At 38.1% G+C, this 25,929-nt stretch overlaps 1 protein-coding gene across 1 annotated transcript in view; it reads left to right on the forward strand.

Moving 5' to 3' along the window:
* Positions 1 to 25,929, forward strand: part of Xpo7 (exportin 7) — a 79,530-nt gene that overhangs the window by 21,387 nt on the left and 32,214 nt on the right. The window contains exons 2-6 of the mRNA XM_090354274.1: positions 16,567 to 16,713; positions 19,278 to 19,371; positions 19,766 to 19,932; positions 21,492 to 21,557; positions 23,969 to 24,073. Of these exons, the coding sequence (XP_090210400.1) occupies positions 16,567 to 16,713; positions 19,278 to 19,371; positions 19,766 to 19,932; positions 21,492 to 21,557; positions 23,969 to 24,073 (579 nt within the window). The remainder of the gene's footprint in view (positions 1 to 16,566; positions 16,714 to 19,277; positions 19,372 to 19,765; positions 19,933 to 21,491; positions 21,558 to 23,968; positions 24,074 to 25,929) is intronic.

Genomic DNA, 25,929 nt, shown 5'->3' on the forward strand with positions numbered 1-25,929 from the left:
TTCTAGAATAACCAGCACAAAGCCAGGCTAGAGGCTTGGCTCAAGCAGTGAGTACAAGGACCTTAGTTCAAACCTTAGTACCTTCAAAGCAAGAAGGGAGGGAGGGAGGAAAGAGTTACAATTTAGGATCCTTTCCCATTGAATAGTAACCATATGGGGTTCATGTGACAAGAGTTAATCAGGCATTTTGAACCTTTGAGTTCTTTCACATACTGCCTATGTTATCTTACCTGGGCATAGAACTTGATTGTAGGCCCAACTCTAGTGCCATCAGTCAGTTTTCAGGGAAACTCAAACCTGAGGGACTCTATAGATTTAATAGCCTGGGTTCATTAAAAGAGATCTTAGTGGTAGACCTAGTGGTAGAGTGCTTGCCTAGTATGCATGAACCCCTGGGTTGGATTCCTTGATAAAGTGATGCTATGGCTCAAGTGGTAGAGCACTAGCATTGAGAAAGTCCAAGGACAGTGCCCAGGCCCTAAGTTCAAGCCCAGAAGTGGCAAAAGAGAGATCTTTAAAAAAGATACATTTAGGGGACAGTTCTAGGGATTGAACTCAGCACCTGCTGCTTGCTGAGCAGGCACTCTTACCACTTGAGCCACATGCTCAAAGACTGAGATTTGAGTAAAAAAACAGTCCTCAGGGAGTAGAAAGATATTATATCTGACAAAAACTTATGGGGCTCAGGAGTTACTAAATATGGCAGGAGAGTAGGTTGGATGGTAGAAAACCTATCTAACAAGCATGAGGCCCTGAGTCCAAAGCCCAGAACCACCACAAAAGAAAAAAAAACTGTTAAGAGATTCAGCTCTTAAATCTGTGTGTACCTCATAAAATACCTTCAAAATTAGCAAAAACTGATGAAGTTACAGTGCTGTAAGTCTAACCTCATAGTAAAAAGTTTCAGTCAGCTATTAGTTGGACAAATGAAAAAAGAAGACACAGATTTGAATGCACATTGTCAAGTTGGATTAACAGACGTTCTCAACATGGAACATTTATAGAAATGAAGAAGCACAAAGCCACAGTGATCAGTAAGTCCTGGAAGCCTAGGAAAGAATAAGGACCCAAATTGGAAAACAAGAGACCCAAGAGTTCTTAGACGTGAAGAGGAATGGGAGTGGATGTGAAATGGTTCATTTAGAGGTCAGATTATTTACTGTTTGTGGTAGAGCTTACTTTGAAAACTTGACCTACAAGTGAATCCATCTCTTAATTAAAAACAGAACTCGTATTTTAAAGGATTTTTTAAAGTTATTTTTATAAATAGTAGAGTGAACAACATAAAATTGCTGTTTTTGCAAGTCAAGAATGGTTGGGTATTTGGCATTTTCACATGATTCAGCCTAACAAAAGAAAGGGAATTGAGCTCTTCTCGGTTGATTGTTTTTAATTCATCTTTCTAAAGAAAAACAAATGTTAGGCCACAAATTGGCATCCTATCAAAAGTATCTTCCAGAATTTTCCTGAATGAACTTAATATTCTGTGCACCACAAGGTATCACAGGCTTTACTAATGACACATTCTCAGGCTAGAAGTAATACGGAATTACTTCAGTGAAACCATTGGTCTCCTCTAATGATCCCTTACAAAGCTAGTTACTACCCTAGTGAATTAATGTGTAGGCTCCATCCATAGTTGGCAGAGTCCTCCCTGAAAGCAACTGGCATAGACCAATGAATTCTGACAGTAGTAGCAAATTAAGGGTTTCAAACTGGGAATGGGAATATTTCCACAATTCAGAATAATTTTCTAAAGGTTGCTAGTCCAGATGTAAATGAGCCTTGTTTCTTGTGTGAAACACTAGCTACCTGAGTGGCTAGGATTACAGGCGTGAACCACTACGGCTGGCTCTGAATCACATTTTTTAAGAAAATCTCATAAATATCCAAACAGCAGTGGCTCACGCCTATAATCCTCGCTATTCAGGAGGCTGAGATCTGAGGATCACAGTTCAAAGCCACCCCAGGCACCAAAGAATGTGAGTCTCTTCTCTCCAGTTAATCACTACCTCAGGAATAGTGCCAGGCCCAGAGTTCACCAAAAAATAAAAATAAAAAAATCTCACAAACACTGAAGACATTAGTCGTGGACAGAATTAATTTATCGTTTCCAATCTTTGAGCGTAATTTGCACATTTATAATAAAATGACATCCTAACTAGTGTAGCACAACTCTTACTAGTTAAGCTCTTTTGAGATTCATTTGTTGGTCTAGCAACCACCCGAAACTGACCCAGGCATCCTCACTCATTGCCTGTCCAGAGATTGCCAGCAAAGCTAACAGAACTCTCACATCCTTTCTGAATTATGCTTATCTAACTTGGTTGCAACTCAACTGGAAGTTGCTTTTATGTAATAATTGTGACAGAGTAGTTAGAGGAATGCTTAGCATTTGAAAGGTTGTGAGCTAAAAACATTGTGGGGGTTGGGAAACACGTGCCCAAAAGGTTTATAATGTAGTGTCAAAGACCAAGTACTTCTTAACATTCTCCCCCCAACTGGCCACTAGGGTAAATCAGCCCTTCCCTCACTTTTCCAGTCATAAGACTCAGTCAGGCCTATGGCAGTGCTTTTAAAAGCACTAAGTTCAGGGTCTTCAAGGCTCTTATTCTTATATATTGTACAAACCTAAAGTTTACAGAACACTATTTTTAAAGTGAAAGTTATGTCGTTCTTACTTGGATTGACATTTTGTTTGAAGTTTAAGTAACATACATGAGAGCTGGCCTTAGTGGTACACACCTGTAATCTCTGCATTTGAGACCAGCTCAGCTATATAATGTTAGTCTTTTTTTAAAAAAAAGAAAAAGGAAAAGAAAGGGGCCAGGAGTGTGGAGTGTGACTTTGTCTTAGAGTGCTTGCCTAGCATGCTCAAAGCCCTACCACACACCCAGAAAAAGTGAGAAGTAGCACTGTGGTGCAAGTGGTAGAATACCAACCTTAAGAAATCTCAAGGACAGTACCCAGGCCCTGAGTTAAAGCTCCAGGACTGGCAAAAATTAATTTTAAACCAGGGGATGGAGAAAAGAGAGAGAAAAACTTGTTCAGGAGGCTGAAATCTGAGAATCATGGTTAAAAGCTAGTCTGGGCAGGAAAGTCCATGAGTCTCTTTTTTCTGATAAACTACTTTTGGTGGGGGGGAATGCTGGAAGTAGAGCTATGGCTCAAGTGGGAGAGCACTAACCTTGAGCAAAAAGAAGACAGGTCCTGAATGCAAACCTAGAACTGGAACCAAAGAATAAGAAAAGGAAAAAAAGGAATGACGTACTATTAAGTTTGATTGTTTTTACCTAGCTCACAACCATTCCTTAAGATATTTCAGTATCCATTTAGGCTGAATTTAAAACTCTTAATTTCTTTGCATGTGGTTTCTTTAATCTCACTGATTTCATGGGCTGTTAAGGACATATGTGGGTGCCTGGAGATTTAATTACTACCAGTACCATTTGTTGAAGGAATATTTCTTGTTCATATACTAGAAGAGCTAGTTTTTGCTCATCTAATGAGGAGAGCAACTTGTTCTTCCCATCAGATGAGTAAGATCTGTTGGTGGGGTGACACTGAGATGTTTAAGATGCATTATGACTATTTGGGAACATTACTATTTTCATCTGCTTGTTTCCAGTTGTCTTATCAGCTTGCAAGTGTTAAATGGACTTTACTTGGATGAATTCAGGTTGAATGAAATCTTTTACAATAAAGTGATAATTTTTTTTACCTTTGGAAGAGACATAATTAAATGTAGTTAGTAGACTTCTTTTTTTGGTGGGTCATGGAGCTTGAACCGGTCTGAGTGCTGTCATTGAGCTCTTCAGCTTAAGGCTACCACCCTACCCTTGAACCAAGTCCCACTTCCCATTTTCCAGAGGTTAATTGGAGATAAGAGTCTCAGGTCCTTTTTATAATCACATAAGAGTGTAAAGCAGGGGTACACATAAAGCCACTAGAGAAAATCCTCTGACTCTGAAGTGTTTTCATTAGCCTACCTTGCCACTCATTCATTTAACTATTGATGCAGCCACCCGAATAGTCATATAGGTAGATGTGTGGTCAGCTGCTTTGTTACTGAGTTTCTGCAATGACTAAAACTGTCCTAAGCCTTGTGTTCTTTGGAAAATTCCACAGTGTAAGTTAGAAGGTTTTATGCTAATTTTGCCCATTTAATTGGATGGTCTGATTCCCTAGAAGTGGTGAAGATGCAGCACTTAAGGATAGAATGATGACAACCCATCCCTGTCAGCAAACTTGAATAAAAGTCATCCAGTCCTAACCCAACAGAGAAATACTTCCTGATATTATTAGCATTCTCTTCTAGAATGTCGGAAGCATTTGGTCTACCACTTCCTTTGTGAGAATGTAACTCAAAACTCATTTGCCTGTTTGGGAGGTGAGATATGGTAAAATAAATAATAAATATACACACACTTGTTTCCTGCAATAACTAATAAATACATTAGAAAGACAGCTGCATTAGCTCATTCCTGTAATACTAGCTGTGAAAGAATCATTGATAGACTTATCACAGGTTGCCCAGGCAAAAACCAAGACCCAATCCAGAAAGTAACTGAAGCCAAAAGTGCTTGGGGAAAGGGCTCAAGTGGTAGAACAACTACCCAGCAAGTGCAGGGTCCTGAGTTCAGTGGGTCAGGGAGGCTGGAGATCTCCGAAAACAAGAATTGGAATGTTACGTATCTACTGTTTGTTTTTTGTGCACTGTGGGCCTGACTCAACAGTAAAGCACCTGCCTAGCAAGTGTAATCTGAGTTCAATCCCTGGTACTACCAGAAGAAAACATATTTGTTGTATATTTTATTTTGTGTATTTTGTGGTACTTGTGGCAACACATCTGTTACCATTTATTGTTCTTCAGTTAAAGTGTGTTGTGCATTTTTTATACAAGCAAGTGAATGACTAAGGTGCAGGAATTTATTTTCCAATTGTAGAAATGTGTCCAATTTTTATTTAACATTTTTTTTTGCCAGTCCTGGGGCTTGAACTCAGGGCCTGAGCACAATCCTTGGCCTTTTCTCAAGGCTAGAGCTCTATCACTTGAGCCACAGCACCACTTCTGGCTTTTTTCAGTGTATGTGGTACTGAGGAATTGAACCCAGGTCATTGTGCATGCTAGGCAAGCACTCTACCACTAGGCCAAACTCCCATCCTTATTTAACATTTTGAGAAGAGAGAAGAGTACCAGAGGTAAATATAAAGTAGCAAACCCATAAGGCAAATCAGTATATTTTATGGATCTGAAATGTATTTCAATGGATAGTAAGGGATAATTTAGAAAAGTAACTTACATTATTTAAGTGTGAGCCTTACATTATTGTTGTTATTATTATTAATCTATTATTAATTGAAAGGTCTTTTCCTATATAGGTCCTCTAGTAAAAGATTTTTATACCACAGGGCTGCAATATGGATTCTAATTTAGATTCAAAACCTCCATTACTTCATCTCTGATTATGAATGACAGTTACAATGTCTTGGTAATATGTTGCAGAATTGTAGCTGCTCTGTAACTGTGTGTGTGGTGTGTGTGTGTGTGTGTGTGTGTGTGTGTGTGTGTATGTGTGTGCAGGTGTAACTTAAGATGTCAGCATTTTAGCATAGAACATAAATTAGGCAGTATTTAGACAAAACTTTGTAGAAATAGTAGGTCTTCTTAGACTGTCAGATTTGTTTTTACTGGACTTTTTTTTTTCAGAACCATTTTACATTTACAGAAGAACTGAACAAAAAATCCAGGGTTCTTACACACCTTCTCATCTGTCCCCCACAGTTTCCCTATTAACCGAATTTACCATGTTCACCCTATTGGTTTTAACTAAAATATGATATTATTCACCATTTATCAAACCAAGTAATTCTGCTCTAAATATCTGCTGTGCTCCAACCCTGAATTCTTGATTGTGCCTTTCTAGAAGGTAAATTATAGGTAGAATCATTCAATATTCAGGTTTTTCAGATTGCCTTTTTTTACTTAGCAACATACATTTAAGTTCTACTGGGCCTTTTTGTGGCCAAGTTTTGGCAATATAAGTAAAGCTACTATAAGCTATAAACATTTCTGTACAGATTTTGGAGACTTAAGTTTTCAAGTTATTTGGTTAAATACCAAGGAGCTCAGATGAGGGATCATATGGTAATAGTATGTTTCAATTGTATAAAACTGCCTGGCTGTCTTCTTACCAGTAGATTTTGTTGTTCCATATCTTGGAAATATCTAGTATTATCAGAGTTTGGGGTTTTTTGCCAGTCTAGTAGGTAGGTAGTATGGCTCACTGTCCTTTTAGTTTGCAGTACCCTCATGATAAATGATATTAAGCTACTTTTAGTATGTTTATTTACCATTTGTAGGTTGTTTTCATTATGAGTTGTCTATTCTGATTTTTTAGTTTTATAGCATCCTTGTATATAGCTAGTGTTTTTTTGAACAAACTAGATTCCCTTTATATAGATTCATTTGCTATTAATCTTGGAGTTTGTAAGAATACTAACTTAGAAAGAGACTGGAACCCTAAAATGCCTGAAGTTTTTGTTTTCCAAGCCAGTTTGCACTTATTTGGCTAGTGTATTGCTTAGATCTAAAATCCTTTTTGTGTGATTGCTTCCTTTGCTGTATTATTTATAATTCAGTATTTAAACGTAGCTTTTAATATTTTAGTAGGATCCCTGACAGAATACCCCTAGTGCTCTGAATTTCGGATATTGCTAGCAAATTGATATTAATAAATTCGTTTATGCTCAACAGTATCCCTTTGCATTCAACTAAAAAATAAATAGTTCCCGAAAACCAGGACTAAGCAATACACTCAGCTTTCACATTTTGACTTGCTTTATTCCTAGTAGCCAAGAAGTCATTGTTTTCTGGAGGGAGTGTGTGTGAGTGTGTGTGTGTGTACGTGTGTGTACATATGTGCATGTCTCTCCCCCCATCTTGAATTTGGGGCCTGGGTGCTGTCCCTTGAGCAAAATAGATAATCTACCATTTGAACCACAGCTTCACTTGCGTCGTTAATTGGAGATGAGAGTCTCATGGACTTATCCCACCTGGTATAGCTTAGAACTCCAATCTTCTCAGATCTCAGTCTCCTGAGTAGATAGGATTATAGATGTGAATCATCAACCTGACCACTTTCTACAACTTTAAAGTTGATTATTTGATCGTAAAGATTACTATTTTTAAGTTAAGTTTGCCCAGTATACTAGGTTTAGATCCCACAATGTGAATGAATAATGAATGAATAGTAAGGCAGGGTTTTTGTTGTTTGGGTTTTTTTTTTTCCCCTGCCAGTCCTGGGGCTTGAACCGTGGGCCTGAGTCCTGTCCCTGAGCTTCATTTTGTCCAAGGCTAGCATTCTACACTTGAGCTACAGTTCTGCTGGTGGCTGCCACTTCTTTTCTTCTCCTCCTTCCCTTCCCCCTCCCCCTCCTCAGCCTCCTCATCCTCCTCTCCTTTCCCCCTCCTGCTTCCTCCCTTCTCCTCTCCTTTCCTCCTCCCTCCCTCCCTCTTCCCCCTTCTTCCCCTCCTACCTTGTCTTCCTCCTCTCCCTTTTTCCCCTCCTCCTCTCCCTCCTTCTTCTTTTGTAGTAGTAGTAGTTTAAATAAATAAGAATCACAGACTTTCCTGCTCAGACTGACTTTGAACCATTATCCTCAAATCTCAGTCCCCTGAGCAACTAGGATTATGGGTGTGAGCCACCAATGCTCAATAGTAAGTTTAAAAATGAATAATTTCAAACAGTATCAGCACTTTAAATTGTTAGGTTTGTGGGGTGACACCTGTAAATAAAAATATTGAATGTTTGTCCAGGAAGTTTATTCAGATATATTGACCTGATTTATAAAAAATGTGGTTTGGGGGGAAATGATAGTATAACAATAAGTTTTATTTACATATGTGATTGTTTTAAACTACAGATTTGGGTTGTCTGTTAACCTACACAATCTACTTTCTTACCCAGCTATTTTGTCAGTTGTGGGGCGTAAACTCTGGGGCCTGGGCTCTGTCCCTGAGCTCTTCAGCTAGCACTCTACCACTTGAGCCACAGCACCTCTTCTGTTTTTCTGTGGTTAATTGGAAATAAGAATCTCATGGGTTTTTGTGCCTGGGCTGGCTTTGAACCATAATCCTCATATCTCATTGTCCTGAGTCGCTAGGATTTCAGGTATGAGCCATTGATGCCTGTTTTTGTCTTTTTTTGTGTGCGTGTGGATCCTAGGGCTTGAACTCGACCTGCGCACTGTCCCTGAGCTCTTCAGCTCAAGGCTATCACCCTACCTCTGGGCCTGGGTGTTGTTCCTGAGCTATTCAGCTCAAAGCTACCATCCTACCCTTGAGCCAAGCCCCATTGCCTGTTTTCTTTTTTTTTTTTTTTTTTTTTGCCAGTCCTGGGCTTGAGCTCAGGGCCTGGGCACTGTCCTTGGACTTTCTCAAGGCTAGAGCTCTACCACTTGAGCCTCAGCACCACTTCCGGCTTTTTTCTATATATGTGGTACCGAGGAATCGAACCTGGGTCTTCATGCATGCTAGGCAAGCACTTTAACCACTAGGCCAAACTCCCAGCCCATGCCATTGCCTGTTTTCTAGAGGTAATTGGAGATAAGAGTCTCAGGTCCTTTTGTGTCCAGGCTAGCTTTGAACCTTGATCCTCAGATCTCAGCCTCCTGAGGAGCTAGAATTACAGGCATGAGCCTCCACACCCAGCCTGTCTCTCTTTTTTAACTTCATTGTTCTATTTTGTAAATTACATGATATAAAATTTTTTTTTTTTTTTTTTTTGCCAGTCCTAGGATTGGGCTCAGGGCCTGAGCACTGTCCCTGGATTTTCTCAAGGCTAGGGCTCTACCAATTGAGCCACAGCACCACTTCTGGCTTTTTTCTATACATGTGGTACCGAGGAATCGAACCCGGGTCTTCGTGCATGCTAGGCAAGCACTCTACCACTAGGCCAAACTCCCGGCCCCTGATATAAAAATTTTTATCCCTAAAACATTCGAGGTTTGAAATGCAGTAAGCCATACAATGCAATATCAGTTTCAAAGCTAAGTCTTTGACTCACAAGTCCTCCTAACCTCCTGCTAACAGTCTTATTACATATCCTTACCCAGTAACAGGAACAAAACTACCAGAAGACATTCTACTACATAAGGTACAAAAGTGTAGAGAGGGGAATTGAAACAAAAGCAACATGTTACAGTGTTCAAGTTCAGCTGGCAGTATGTGTCCAGACATTTATTTGTCTCCTCTCTTTGTCTCCTCTCTTCATATCTGTAAATGACTGCAAAGTCATATTGATTTGTGTTTTATGTACATTTTAATAAGTAGATGAATCTACAAAATTAGAATTTGTGACAGTGAGAACTAGTTGTATATCCTACATCCAAATCCCCTTCCACGATAGGAAAAAGGCATTTAAATTCCTTTAGAAGACCCATTACAGGTTTGTTTGGGGTGTTTTTTTTGTTTTGTTTTTGTTTTGTTTGTTTTTGCCAGTCCTGGGCTTGAGCTCAGGGCCTAAGCACTGTCCTTGGACTATCTCAAGGCTAGAGCTCTACCACTTGAGCCTTAGCACCACTTCCAGCTTTTTTCTGTGTATCTGGTACCGAGGAATTGAACCCAGGTCTTTGTGCATGCTAAGTAAGCACTCTACCACTAGGCCAAACTCCCTGCCCAGATTTTTTTTTTTTTTTTTATGTAATCCCACCCCCCTCCCTTCCTCCTCCTCTTTTCTTTTTCTTCTTCCTTCTTTATTTTGTGCCAATCCTGGGGCTTGAACTCAGGGTTTGGGCACTGCCACCTCTTGAGCTACAGCTCCACTTCTGGCTTTTTTGGTGTTTAATTGGAGATAGGAATCTCATGGACTTTCCTGCCTAGGTTGGCTTTGATCCTTGATCCTCAGATCTCAGCCTCCTGAGTAGGATTACAAGCCTGAGCCAGTATCACCCAGCCAACTGTAATTTTCTCTTTTTTCAAAAAAATTTTTGTTATTATAAAGGTCATTTACAGAGGGTTTACAGTTAAATAGGTCAGCTAAGAATACATTTCTTTTGGGTAATCTTACCCCTTCCCTTGTCTCCCAGAATCTTCTCTTATTTAAAAAAAAAATCTCTAACATTTGTCTTCATGATTGTTTTAGTATTTGCTTACTTTTAATTCTGATCAGAATAATTTTTTAATAGGAAGAATAGTATATCGTAATAAATTTAAAAAAAATATCTGCAAGATTTTTTAAAAGTCATGTAAAGGGTCAGGAGTTTAGCCTAGTGGTAGAGTGCTTGCCTAGCATGCATGAAGACCGGGTTTGATTCCTTGGTATCATATTCATAGGGAAAAAAAATCGTGTAAAATCCACTTACATAAATATCCACACATGAGAACTAAAAATGAACTACAATCAGAGTTGGTGTCCAAGATGCTTAGCTCTCAGTCTCCCTATGTTCTCTGCCTAAGTTTTAAGAAGTTCCTTGTTCTCAGAAGATTGTTTTAACCAAATTTGGCTATAGCCAAAATTATTCCAAGATCTGTACTATCACACTCTCTAATTTTTACTCCTGATATCCTGGAGTGAACCACTGATAGGAAAGGGAGTTGTAAGTGAATGGGGAGCAGGGGGGATGGGTTCCTGCAGGGGAACTGTGGGAGCTAGGCAGACTTCCCCACCCCCAAACACTTCCTTCTAGAAGCCATGTGGCTAGTACACTTTTAAAGACAGGACCAGAAATTTCATACCTTCTCATTTTTTCATGAGAATATTAGACATTATTATGGAATATTGGTACATATGTCAAACTTCAAACCCCAAAATGTCTGTGGGCTGTTTTAGTGGATTCCCTTTAATGCTGAAACTTTCCAATCTTGGCATCATTTGTCATTATAAGAAAACCAGATTCTAGTACAGATGAGTAAATTCTGATGGGTTATATAGCTAAATCAGAAAACAAATGTATAGAAAAGGTCATTCTGACTGTTTGCTTCGTGAATAATTTATTTATGTTTTTGATCCATGTATGCAAATCCATAATGCAAAGATCATATGTTTATTACAAGTTAGAATTGATTTGTGTTTAGAAGTTAAATGTTGAATTCTGCAGTCTCATATGTTAGCAAACTTGCCATCCTTATCTAATACATGCAAGGCTCTGGCATAGCATTATCATGTGCTGAAATGCATATTTATCTTGTTTTGAGGCAGTAGACATTACACAGCATCTGCAGCCCCAAAGTGTTACTCTCAGTATTCTCCAAAGTAGAATCTTCCCAAGTATGTCCAGTACAACTTTATTTTCCTGAAAAATAATGGGAAGCATGGTTCCAAAACATGAATTGCAGCCTGAATCTTTGGTTTGTTGAGTGATGAATGTTTGCCTCACAAGCATAAGACCCTGAGTTCAAACCCAAGTGCTACCAAAAAAACAAACATGAATTGATATAAAACCAAGATGTTATACATCTAAAGTGTAATTTTAGGTGATTTATGAACTTCTTTTCCAATAATAACCAAAAGTAGTCCATAGAATAAGTATCTGGAGAATTTTGCAAGAACTGTGTCATTCCTCATGCATTTTAAAAAGTGCAGGGGCTGGGAGTGTAGCCTAAGGGTTTGAGTCCCCAGAACCACATACACAGAAAAGGCCAGAAGTGGTGCTGTGGCTCACGTGGCAGAGTGCTAGACTTAAGCAAAAAATGTCCAAGGACAATGCCCAGGCTCTGAGTTCAAGCCCCAGACCGGCAAAAAATAAATGAAATAAAAGTGCAGATATTATAATATATAATACCAATTAATATTCAGAAGCCTGCCTTAGTAACCTGACAAACTAAGAAGTGAAAGATATATCCATCTTACCTTTTTTTTTTTTTTTTTTGGCCAGTCCTTGGGCTTGAACTCAGGGCCTCAGCACTGTCCTTAGGCTTTCTCAAGGCTAGAGCTCTACCACTTGAGCCACAGCACTACTTCTGGCTTTTTCTGTGTGTGTGGTAAGAATCAAACCTGCGTCTTCATGTATCCTAGGCAAGTACTCTACCACATGCCAAACTCCCAGCCCCCATACTACAATTAATGAGCATTTACATTGTGTTTAGAAACTGTTGTGTTCAGTGCTTCCACGATCATTCCTGAACATGCCCTTGGTGGAATTAGTTCTCATCGGGATTGACTGTGTATGTGGGAATATAAAAGCTGGATCATAAGAATCTGTTAGCTTTAGTAGGCACTACAATGTTTCCAACAGGTCTGAATCAATTCAGACTTTACTAGCAGGTTGTGAGTTCCACTTCTGTATCCTAATCACCATTGTTTAGTTCTGAATTTCATTGAAGGCAGATTTCAAAGACTGTAGTCCCTTTCCTTTGTCTTATTAGCCATTTATATTTTGTATATTTAGCTCTTTTGTGCTTAGGCTTTGTAAGCTTTTTTCATCAGCTGACTTTTAAAAATAGAGTAACTTGGCTGGGATCATAGCCTAGTGGTAGAGTGTTCACCTATCATGCATAAAGCTCTGGGCTTGATTCCTCAGTGCCACATAGACAGAAAAAGCCAGAAGTGGTGCTGTGGCTCAACTGGCAAAAAGTGTCCAAGGACAATGCCCAGGCCCTGAGTTCAAGACCCAGGACTGGCAAAAAAATAATAATTAAAAAAAAAAACAGTAACTTTTTGGCTGAGAGTTTGGCCTAGTGATACAGTACTTGCCTAGCAAGCACAAAGTCACAGGTTCAATTCCTCAGTACCACATACATAGAAAAAAAGCGTAAATGGGTGCTGTGGCTCAAGTGTTAGAGCTGTAGCCTTGAGAAATCCCAAGGACAGCGCTCAGACCCTGAGTTCAAGCCCAGGACTGGCAAAAAAAAAAAAAAAAATGTTCACTCATGAGCATTCTAATTCAGAAAGCTAGCTGGTGTTCCCCAGTGACTCCTTTGCAATAAATATTTTACAATAAATATTGTTTTCTCAGAAACAACTTCTGAGAGCCTTGCCCCAAAATTTTGTCTTACATTAACTTAATAAACAAGAGGAGATCTTGAGTGGAATATTTTTAGGATATTTGGTAAGAAAAAAAAACAGAAATAGTAATAAATAACTGTTAAAATAGCTTTGTGGGGGTTGGGGATTCAACTCAGTGGAAGAGCACTTGCCTGTTAAGTACAAGGCCCTGAGTTTGGTCCTCAGCTTTGGGGGTAAAATAGCTTTTGGAGTAGATTTTTGCTTTTTTTGTTTTATAAGTTCTGGTTGTTTAAAAAAAAAATCAGCTTTTAATGAATAAAACATTGTGAATTAGTAAAAGATGATTTAGAAGATGAATGTGGTTTAAATTGAACTGGAAAACTTTGTGTGTGGGGCAGTTTTTTCTTGGATATAGAATAATATAAACTTTGACAGAGTCATAACCAAAACTTCAAAGGAAGTCAGGTCCAGGTGGCTCATACCTGTGATCCTAGCTGCTCAGAAAGCTGAGCCAGCCCAGACAGGCAAGTCCATAGACTCCTATCTCCAGTTAATCACCAAAAAGCTAGAAGTGGAGATGGGGCCAAATGGCAGCACTAGCACTGCCTTAGGACAGTACCAGGACCAGCACCTCTCAAAAACATTTTTTCAAGTTAAGGAGTATCACCTTCTAGTTTTATATGTGTGTTTTTTAAGCTTGTAGTGGCAACAGGTGAGACTTTAAGTGTGACAGTTCCTGGGGGAAAAAGTAGACATACTCCTGAGTCTTATTTTGTGACTGAAGTGGCATCACAAAATAGATGTCCTTAATAAGAACTGCAGGAGAGTGAAAGGGTTAGACCCCAGTACTATTGTTGGAAGTGGAGAATGCTGTGGTGTGTTGCTGGCCCAAATATAAACTACTAGTTGTAATTAGATAACCACAAGGTAAATTGTTTTATGTTGAGTTCACGTAAGAAAGTAATTCAGAATAATCCCAGCCGTTCAATTTGCTTTGGAAATGCTATCAAAAGATGATAAATATAAGCATCTTGCTTCTCTTTCTTGCTAGGGTGGGCAACCCAAAATAACTTACAACACTGTGATTTTAGGTGTTTTCACTAATTGTGTAAACGAAATTATTTCCTATTTGTTTTTCTGGAAACAAATAAGCCTAATTCTTCAGACTGTTTGTGTAAGGTAAGTGGTCAAATTACTTTTTTATTTTAAACAGTCTTGTTTCTTGAGCAGTATTTTGTCTGCTAAATTAGCAACTCAAAACTAAACAGCTACCACCAGAGTAATTTGCATATAGGTTTTTAACAGGAACTGCAGAGACAGATGCTTAGCCAGTGTTGGGTGAACAATTCGGCTATAATAAACATAAATGAGAGCTGCAGAGGGGGAGCTATGGGAACTGACTGATCAGACCTCAAGGAGAGTCATTATATACTAAGCAGCAGGTCTGTTGGGGACTGTCAGTTCAGAATATTGGAAACTTACGATGAGTTTATGGAGTTCATCTGTTCCCTAAGAGCAGATTTTATTGACCTTCTTGTCTTTTGTGTTACCTGTGTTTTAAATTTGTTCTTTTTTTAAGTGAATCATTTTACAGATGGAAATAAAAAACTGCTGTTGACAAGATCTTGTGAAGGAGTCCTAGTCATTGCTTAGGAATGTAGAGATTTGTAATTAAATTCGTTGAATTTTTCAGTAAGGTTTCAAGTCAATACTGGAAAGCACAAGAATGACATGCACATGATGGGCACTGATGGCCCATGCCTGTAATCCTAGTTCCTCAGGAGGCCGAGATCTGAGGATTACACTTCTAAGCCAGCCCAGGCAGCAAAGTGTATAAGACTCTAATCTCCATTAAACTACCAAAAAAGTTGAAATGGAGCTATAGCTCAAGTGGTAGAATAGTAGCTTTGAATATAAAAATCCTCAAGGAATAGCACCTAAGTCCTAAATTTAAGTCCCAGGACTAGCAAAAAAAAAAAAAAAAGACTTGTTTATGGAGTATGTAATTACTCATTTCTTTGGTTCCTTTGGTTTGGAAATAGAAAATACTAAGTACTTGCTGCATATAGAACTTCATGCTTAATATCTTGACTTTTCAGAAACAGTTTTCTCTGTGCTTCCCAAGTGAAGAAATCCAAATTGGCCCCCTAAAAATCAGAGAGAAGCATAAGGCTAAACATAGTCCTCAAATATTTTGAATGGCAATTTATTCTTAATGAGGTAAATGTTCTTTCATGAGCTTGCTGAAGTAACATTGATTATGGAGTGTCAGTATTTGTCTTTCCTACTTCCCTTTGGTTAATGTTGGAAATTTATTGATCAGATTGAATCCTGCCGTAAGGCTTTACTTAGTGGAAAAGCTGCACTTTATAAAGTCACAGCATAATGAAGATAATGAAAAGTCTTGGGCAGACTGTGTAATACGTGTTAGGCAGTCAGTCTCTAAAGTTTGGCGGCTTTTGTTTTTATCAGAATAGTTCTTTTGTGTGTGTGTGATTCATGGAGCTTGAGCTCAGCCTGGGCACTGTCCCTTAAGCTCTTCAGCTCAGGGCTACCACCCTACTACCCTTGAGCCAAGCCCCACTTCCTGTTTTTCTGTAGATTGGATGGAGATAATAGTCTAGGTCCTTTTGTGCCCGGGCTGGCTTTGAACCTTGATTCTCAAACCTCAGCCTCCTAAGTAGCTAGGATTGCAGGCATGAGCCACTTGCCCAGCTAGAATAGTTACTTACAAGAGTAGGATCCCTCAAACAACTTGAAGTCCAAACCATTTCTTTAAAGGATCACAGTTTACTGTCCTCTTCAGTCAATGAAAGGTGATAGTTAAGTATAGTCTTAACTAGTTCCATTCCACTTTGCCTTGAAAAGCATGTTGACTTCTAGATTTACTCACATCACTTTGACCAAAGCACACACCCATACCCTTCCTGCCTTCTTGGAACTGGTTCAAGATTTGGAGAGAAGGGTTTGTTTGGGGGTGTTTCCCCTTTCTTATCTTTCAATGAGCAGATGTTAGGGTTGAATTTATTTTGACCCTTCCATTTAAATTGGAACTGAAGCAAGAGTTTAAAGTACATCAGAAGAAAGTGCTGAACTTTAAACATGCGTGACCTGAGGAGCATGGTGGGTACTGCATTCTCAGCCATTCTAGAACTCTCAGAGGTGATATTTTAATGTATAGGGAGACGTATAAGCTAACAGCCACTGCTTAAAAAGGAAAATATTTTGATAACTATGTAAAAATCTCTTGCATTTGAATTGTTTTGTGAGTTTCACTGTACCAATATTGCTTCTATTTATATTTTAAAATTGTCAGAACAAGTAAGATTAAAATTTTTATTTGAAGTCCTTAGAAGGGTGGGTATTTGCAAAGAAAAAGAGCATCATTTGTGATTGATCTTCAAGGGAATGGCTAAAATTGTAAGCTTTCTGTCATTTTGTCTTCTAAAAAATACAATTAAGCGAGCTACATATGGTTATTAGATAAAAACTGTCTAGCTTCCATAAGAAGCAATTCTTTCTTCATTGAATATCACTTAAGTTTGTCCACAATTTCAAGTGGAATGCTTTGGGCAGATAGTGGGCTAGACTGACTTATTTTTTGACTGATCTTTTCCAGAGCCTGGCCCAACTAGAGAATCTGTGCAAACAGCTATATGAAACAACAGATACAACCACTCGACTTCAGGCAGAGAAAGCCTTGGTTGAATTCACCAATAGCCCGGATTGCCTGAGCAAGTGCCAGCTGCTCCTTGAGAGAGGAAGTGTACGTAAGATTTGACAAGTCGTGGAGGATGGCCAAGGCTTAGGGGAAATTCGGTGGTTCTATACTTTAGGGATTAGATTGTACAGTCTCTTCCTTGATCCTTTCATTTCTGCAAAGTTCCGTACCTGTCAAGTTAGGAAGAAAAAGCCATGTGGCCTCGTCAGAAAAATCTCTATATAACGTATCTGTCCTGGCAGTTTTTAGAGTTTTCACCCGAGTTCAAAGTTTCATTCTCTGTTTTTAATTCTTAAGTGTCACCTCTGTTACAGAAAATAAAGCTGTAGATAAGGTACCTTTGTAATTTATATAGCCTTTGTCACTGTGTAAACTTCCCCATCTTCTCTGCTTTTCCTACTCCATGCTACTATTCATTGCTTTAAAAATTTAGGAGAAAATAGCCTTGACAATGAAATTTATTGGTAGTTAAAGTTTCAGAATCCTTACAGCTTAAAATGGTTAAAGTAACCAAAACTCCATTTAAAATAATTACTGTTTTTGGCAAGGTGGGAGTCTTAATGAGAGCCTATTGGTGTCATGAAAAGGCATGGAGGGTCAGAATCCCACCTCGAGATTTACAGGTAGCACCAGCCTCCTTTCAAAAAGTGATAACAGAATTACTCAATTCCTTTTTATGACTTTAGGCTTGTCTACCTACATTATTCTGTTTCAGAGATAAGAGAATTCAAGAAAAAGTACAGCTTACTATTAATTATCACTGTGGTGATAACTAAAAATTGTGTCTTAAACAGCAATAGACCCCTAAAGAATTTGTATGTAAAAATTTACTCTCAGCTGGAAGCGGTGGCTCACACCTGTAATCCTAGCTATTGAGGAGGCTGAGATCTGAGGACTGCGGTTCAAAGTCCTGAGACAACTCCCAGGCCCCGGGAGTGTGGCCTCTCTAGTAGAGTGCTTGTCTAGCATGCACAAAGCCCTCAGTACACAGCTAGAAGTGATGCTGTGGCTTATTGGTAGAACTGTAGCCTCGAGAAAGCTCAAGGACAGTGCCCACACCCTGAGGACTGGCAAAAAAAAAGAAAAAAATTACTCTCCAGAGAATAGCCTTTAGATTGGCAAGAAATATGAGAATGTGGAAGAGCTAAGCTGTTGAAAGTAGAATTCTAAATTATTTTTTTATCTCTGTAGGTAAATTATAGTTGATTAAAATTGCCCTTTGGTAGCTAGGAAAGCTAAGTCTTTTTCCAGCTATTTGAAGACTATGACGTCATGGGCAAACATTGAATAGTGTTTTGAATTTTTCGTTGCTGTTTTCGTGTTTTTGTTTTTGTAGGTAGGGGTTGGTGGGGCTTGAACCATGGGCCTGGGTGCTGTCCCTGAGCTCTTCAGTTCAAGGCTAGTACTCTACCATTTTGAGCCACAGCGCCATTTCCAGTTTTCTGGTGATGAATTGGAGATAAGAGTCTCACTGACTTTCGTGCCTGAGCTGGCTTTGAACTATGATCCTCAGATCTCAGCCTCCTAAGTACCTAGGATTACAGGTGTGAGCCACCAGTACCAGCCTGAGTTAAATTTTATGTACTTCCTTGAAATCATTCAGTAGATTCATTGTATCTGCTCTCTAGGAGATACATAACCAGCTCTTAGAGTTGACTCCTTCCTGCTTCTGGAAAGAAGCTTGGTCCCATGTTGGTTTTATACTTGGTGGTATTCGGTAATATTAACATAAATGGATAGTCTATCTTTAGGACTTTTAGTTTTGTTAATAATTATCCTTAATCTTCTTCTATTAGATTATTTTTAGTAGTGCAAGTCTGTTCCAGATATATAATATTATCTAAACTATGTGGAGGAATTTTTGCTTGATTCCTTCTTATACATTATAACTACATAGACTCTGATAGTGCTGTATGAAACGAAAAAACAAGTTTTTTTGAGTCTGAAATCTTTCTTTCATGTTTTTTATTCGTTTTTTTGCCAGTGCTGGTGCTTGAACTCAGGGCCCAAGCACTGTCCTTGAGTTTTCTCAAGGCTACCCACTCTACCACTAGGCCACACTCTGGGCCACTAGACTCAATTTTTTTTTTCAGTCCTGGGGTTTGAACTCAGGACCTCAGGGCTGTCTTTGGGCTTACTCAAGGCTAGAGCTCTACCACTAGAGCCACTGCACCACTTCTGGCTTTCACTATATATGTGGTACCCCAGTCTTCATGCATACTAGGCAGGCATTAACCACGAGGCAAAACTCCTAGCCACTGACACTGAAATTTTTAAAGATAAATTTGAGACTAAGAGAATATTGTCCGTAGATCAGAATATAATTTTTCTTTTCCATAAATAATTGTTTTGATATATACTACAAAATTGTTATATATTCCCCAGATCTAGAGCTGATAACTGTGCCTTTCAAAATATAAAATTTGGAGATGAACTGCAACACAATGTGGTAGTGTAATAATGTGGTGATTCCTCTAATATTTCCTTTTTCTTCCTTTCTAATAACATATTACAGGAATATTTTAAGGTGAAAGTTTTTGAAACATCATTGTTAGATGTGAGTGATACACCTGTGACTGAGTCCTTTTTTTTTTAAACCCTTTTCACAGTCATCTTACTCCCAGTTACTAGCAGCTACATGCCTTACCAAGCTTGTATCACGCACAAACAATCCACTACCATTGGAACAGCGAATAGATATTCGTAAGTACAGAATTTTCTATTCTAAGAAATTGAATTGTTTAGTGCTTTAGTAGTATAAATTAAGTATATGTGATAGTGTACTAACATTGCTAAGCATACAGACTATCTAGTATCTAGTTTTTTTCTATAATGTTGGACTTGAAAATTTAGCCATTTAGGGATAGATTCAAGGCTGGTGTACTTCAAATTCTCAGTTACAACCATTTAAAATTCGGAACTTGACAGCCTACCAATCTTAAATTCGGTGTCCCATTTCTTAGTAGCATATAGAAATTGGAGGGTTGAGGGTAAATAGTTGACGTTTTGTCATTCCTTTGCTTATTAGCATATTTAAATACATGCACCCTTTCTCTGGCAGGGTTCTTCATCATGTGGACTATTTTTTGTTTTATAGGGAACTATGTTCTCAACTACCTTGCCACGCGGCCAAAATTGGCTACTTTTGTGACACAAGCTCTTATTCAGTTATATGCCAGAATCACAAAACTAGGATGGTTTGACTGTCAGAAGGATGACTATGTCTTCAGAAATGCAATCACAGATGTCACAAGGTTTTTACAGGTATATATATTTGGTATACTAGCAGTGGGAGAAGCAATGTAAATAAATTTGTACAATGCTTATCTCTTTTAATGACATAAAATGAATTTATTTGGTTTATTCTCGTCTGCATTTTTAACCTTGCACATTCTTTTGAAAATGTCTTCATACTATTTCAAACTAAAATATCTTTTTGGATTTGGGTGTTTGGTTTTTATTTAATAATACAATTGAACTTGTAGTCTCGCACATTAAAAATACCTTAATTTAGCTGGCACTCCTGGCTTACACCTATAATCCTAACTACCCAGGACACTGAGATATGAGAATCATGGTTCAAAATCAACCTGACCAGGAACATCTGTGAAATTTATCTCCAGTTAAACACCCAAAAAACAGAAGTTGAACTATGGCTCAAATGGTAAACCGTTTACCTTGAGCAAAATCACTTAAGGACTTCCTTGGCACTGAGTTAAAGCCTGAGGACTAGAAAACAAACAGGAAAAAAACAAAACAAAACCCTAATTAACTGGTAACCTATAGGTGAGCACTTTTTTTTCTTGGTCTGCCAAAAAACTCAATGAATATCCCCATATGTATCTTGTCCACCTTTGAATAATTGTATTTATAGAGTAGAGTCCTAACCTTGGGGTTTAGTCATTTTTATTTTGTCAAACCAATATGTAGAAAAATAATTGGTATCTTATTATTTGGGGTCCGAATGAGACAGGACAATCTTCCCTCCCCCCCCCCCCCCCCCAATGCTAGGGCTTGAATTCAAGGCCTAGATACTGTCCTTGAGCTTTCTCAAGGCTATTGCTCTACCACTTGAGTCACAGTACCACTTCTGGCTGGAACTTGAACCCCGGGCCTGCATGCTGTCCCTCAGCTGTTCAGCTCAAGGCTAGCACTCTACCTCTTGAGCCACAGCGCTACTTCCAGTTTTTTTCTGGCGGAACCATGAGACTTACATGCCCTGGCTGGCTTTGAACTGCTATCCTCAGATCTTAGCCTCCTGAGTAGCTAGGATTATAGTCCTGAGCCACCAGCACCCAGCTATTTGACTTTTTTTGTACATGTGATACAGAGGAGTCAAATCCAGAGCTTCATACATGCTAAAGCAAGGAAGCATTCTACCAATAAGGGCATACTCCCAGCTCAGGACAAATTTTTATTTGTTAATTTAGTACTTGTATTTGTTTTTCTGTGAACTTCTTACTTGTGTCTTATGTATATGTTTTACTCTTAAATCTTGGTCTTTTTCTTATTGTTATATGTAGTCTCTGTAAATTATGTCATCCATTATCATTCATCTTACAAATGGTTCTTGCAGTTTATCTTTCAAATTATAATAATAACATGGGAACTTTCAGAATATGAAATTTTTACTTGTTGATGAGGTAAGTTTTAGCAATCACCCTGTGGCAGTTGACTTTAATGTCCTTCGAAACAGCAGGTTTATAGTATAATTCTTGGCTGCCTTATCAAGGCAGTTTTATTAATGACACACAGGACTGGATGTTTCAAGTTTTGGAATAAACATACATCATCTCTTTCTACTGTACACTTTTCCTTTCCAGGACAGTGTTGAATACTGCATCATTGGCGTCACAATTTTATCTCAGCTGACCAATGAAATTAATCAAGTAAGTGCTACAGCCTTCCTCATTGAAGTAAGTGACATATTTTTTCTTAGTCTTGATGTTTCTGCTATGTGTGGGATGATCTTTTTTGGCAGTTGTGTGCTTTTGCGGTAAGTGATTAATGCCCCTTTGAAACTAGTTCCATTGAGTTTTCCTCTGTAAGTACAATTCTCCCTTCTCTTTGTCCTGGTGCCCTTTGGAGGTTTCCACAATGTTTACACTCCCATCTCATTTTTCCATATTGGTACTAATGTTCATTATAGAGATGAGAGTGATAGTTGTTATGTCAGAATCATAATGAAATGTTGTCTTGCTGATAGAAAAGAATAATCCCAAAACAAGAATCATAAAAGTGGAACAAGCATCATTTCTGTAACCCTTCTGTTCCTGAACACATTAGTATGTATTAGTCATTTAAAAATCCCATATGCTACTACTAAACATTTTGTCAGTAATCTTTTCGAAGTATATGAAACATTCTGCTAAATAAATACCACCTAATTTTTAAAATCATCCGTGATGTCATATTCCACTACAGAGGAAACACCAGTGGCATTTTTGTTTTAGTGTAATTTTTGCTCCAGCTGTTATATTTTAAATTATTTACTTTTACATATAATTGTTGTTCAAGCCAATATTGGTTGTAACATCTCAACCTCAGGTTACCAGCATTAATAAAATTAGCATTACTGCTGCTATTGCTCACACTTATGCAAGCAATTTATTAACCCTGTCAGTATTCTTTTAATGCAGTATCTTATTAAAAATCTGGTGTTCTTGTGTTTTCTGTTTATGCAAACCCTATTAATAGCAGGTTGAACTTTCGAATTATTATCACAGGACCACTGATGTGAGCACTTTACTTTTATCAACTGATTTTATTCCACAATTGTCCTGTCAGGGAGGTACTCTGGTTATCCCTTTTTCTGGATGAGGAAACGGAGATAGGACACATATGACTAAATTATTTACTTACAGCTTCACCATTAATAAGCTACAGTGTCTGAATTCAAATACAAGTAGTTTTATTTCCCAGCCTGTGCTTTTACCATGAAACCACTAGTACCTGTACAGTAGGAAAATATTAATTACAGAAACTGTGAGCTTAATGTTATTAGCTTGGAAGCTTGTCTCCCCAAAATGCATGTATATTGATACAAAAAGAAAATCTTTTCAGGATTTTATTTCTCTTTCTTGAGGAAATGGTGAAAGTGTCTCATAGTTAAAGTATAAATTATTTTCAGTATTGTAATGGTATCTAATATAATTATTTTAAATTTCTGACTTTTAATTTTTTGTTGTCAAATTCAAATTCTGCTACTTTTGCTGTTAAAGTTAGAAATGAAGTCAAGAAAGTCGGTTTTATCTTAGAAAGCTTGCTTATATTATTCTTTAGTGTGGCAAAAGTAAAATTAGCATCCCTTTGGATGAACTGAAGTGTAAGTTTTCAGTGAATAATTAAACCAAAAATACACTGGACAGTCTTGAAGTCTTTTATTCCACTTATTGAATGCCCTACTATGTGTTTAAAGAAAGCATACTAATGACAATTTCATCCTTAGTCACAAAAAAAATTAATGATTTACAGCCAGGCACGGTGACTCACGCCTATAATCCTAGCTACTAAGGTGGCTGAGATCTGAGGATTGCAGTTCAAAGCCAGACCGGGCACTGAAGAACATGAAACTCTTGTCTCCAATTAACCACTAGACTATGGGGAATGGAGCTGTGGCTCAAGGGGTAGCCTTGAACTGAATGAAGAGGCCGAGTTCAAGCCCCATGACCCACCAAAAAAATAATAATAATAATGATTTAAACAAAGATAAAGCCAGAGGAATAAATTGAGATTATAGACCATTTAAATTAAGTTCTCACTTCCACTGTAAATAGATGATATGTTGAAATAGTAAGAAAAAAAGAGTATTACAGGCTGTTGTCATTTAATAGTCATGAATTTAAAGAGCTGTTAGTCAATGACTGTTTTGGGATTTCTGTAATAACTTCATTCCTGATTGGTTTATTTATCAGAATCGAAGCTTTGCAACTGTGTCTGGTTTTGTGACTAAGTCACAATGTGACAGTGACAATAATTACTAGCAGTGTTTCCTAACAATTTAAATTTTACCCCTCTTAACTACAGGGAAATTTTTAAATATGAAGTAGAAATAGTCACCCTTCTTTTGTTTTTCCTCTGTAAGCTAGAGAAAAACTAAGATTCTGGTTAACTGGGAGCTTACTGTCCTCTGCATCTTCTCATGAGATACAATTTAGCAGTAATTTAAGCTTTAAAAATATACTTTGTGTTTATCTTTTATTTATTGAAGTCTTTTCTGGTTTATTTGAAGATTACATGAAGAATTCCTAGCTTGCAATCAGTTCTGTAACTTGGATTGGCCTCTTCTTTTTTTATACAGGCAGACACCACTCATCCGTTAACCAAGCACAGAAAAATAGCCTCTTCTTTCCGCGATTCCTCACTATTTGATATCTTCACACTTTCCTGCAATTTACTAAAACAGGTAAGTTATATGGTGGATCATGATTCCCAGTTCCTTTTGAAGCCTGAGACAGGAATCCATTAGGAGTTAACCGGTGAACACTGATAAGTCTCAAGTCATTCTTATTTCAGAAAATAGGCATCTGAAAGTGGGAAGCCAGCAAGGTTAAACATTGAGTTAGAAAAGGGATTGTGATTTCCCCACTTCAAAAATGTTCTCCAGGTAAAGACCAGTAAATGAACACTCATCCCATGCTCCTATCTTAAGATTTCTAGTTTACCACAAAGTTAGAAATCTGCTGTCTTGTTTTATAACCACATAAAATCTCTGTTCAGAATGAAAGCATGTTAGCTTTATGGTATTTGGATTCTTAGCATTCAGTAAACAGGTTCAGACTACTATATTGTTACACAAAACTAGGTTGACTCTGTTATCTCCTGCTGAGTTAAAAGTATCAAATAAACAAGTAACATCTGTAAGAAAGTAGATTTTGAATCTTTAACATCCATTTAGATTTAATAACCTGAAAGGGTAGACAGTATCACATAAGGAAATTGCCTGTTTTAAAGTAGACAGTTGGTTTCCAGATCATTTATTGATAGAGTTGAAGTAAGCAAGAAATACAATCTTAAGAGTCCTGTGCATTTATACCTGTGTTTGGATGTCTTGTCCTTTTGGCTTTCTATGTACTTCTGTGGGGATTTTTGTTTTTCTTATTTTCCAACATTTCCCAATCTAAGTTACTTCTGAGTTCTCATGTATGTTCTTTGGATGGGGCCAGAGGGTCTAGCAAAGCTATATCACCTCCTTGGGAGAGTAGCTTATGAGAAAACTAAGAATCAAGTCCTCTTCACTGATGCTATCAGATATAGATGATGAGCAATCACTGAGGCTTGGCTGGTACATTTTTGAAGTGTATAAAGTAGATATGGGCTAGTTTTCAGCTTTATCTGGAGATACACTGCAAGAGAATGAATAAAATTCAATTATTTTGTTTAAATTCTAGTTGTGAAGATTCTTCCATGGTATTAAAAAGTTCAGAGACAGGACTAATGCCCTGAGTTCAAGCCCCATGAGGGGCAGGGGTGGGAGGGAGGAGAAAAAGAGGGAAGAAGGAAGAATTGAGTGCCCATGACTCATGCCTATAATCCTAACTATTCAAAAGACTAAGATCTGGAGGATCATGATTTGAACCTCAGGCAGACAAGTATATGAAACTCCCAACTTCAAAATAACTAGCAGCAAAAAAACAGGGCCAGAAGCATAGCTCAAGTAGGAGAATGCCAAGCAGGCCAAGCGGGCAGAAGGAAGCTCTGAGTTCAATCCCTTCAGTGCCCCTCCTCAAATAAGGCAGAGTAGGGTTGAACTTCCTCAGAAATCTCTCCCGAGTTTTGTCTTAACCTTATATAGAAATTATTACATACAATCTCCCATACATTCTTTGTTTTTGTTTTTGCTTTTGTCGTTCATGGGGCTTGAACTCAGGGCCTGCGGCACTGTCCCTAAGCTCTTCAGCTTAAAGCTAGTAGTACCCTACCACTTTGAGCCACAATGCCGCCTCAGTTTTCTGGTAATTAAAGATAAGAGTCTCACAGACTTTCATGCCTAGGCTGGCTTTGAACTGTGATCCTCAGATTTCAGCCTCCTGAGTAGCTAAGATTACAGCATGAGCCACTGGTCCCTAGCTTCCTAGCAATTCTTAAATTCACTGCTTCAAAATTCTCTGCTCATTATGTCTACAATATGTAAAGAAATAAGTGTTAAGAGAATAAATTTCTTTAAATATTAGCTTCATGTTTTTGTAGCAATTGTGTATTAATAGTAAAAGCAGGAGGATAGGTGTTATCATAAAAAGAATAGGTGTTTTCCTTTTTATT

The sequence above is a fragment of the Megascapheus bottae genome, chromosome 20 (genome assembly GCF_031878675.1).
Source record: "Megascapheus bottae isolate mThoBot1 chromosome 20, mThoBot2.hap1, whole genome shotgun sequence".
In the NCBI taxonomy this organism is placed as follows: domain Eukaryota; kingdom Metazoa; phylum Chordata; class Mammalia; order Rodentia; family Geomyidae; genus Megascapheus; species Megascapheus bottae.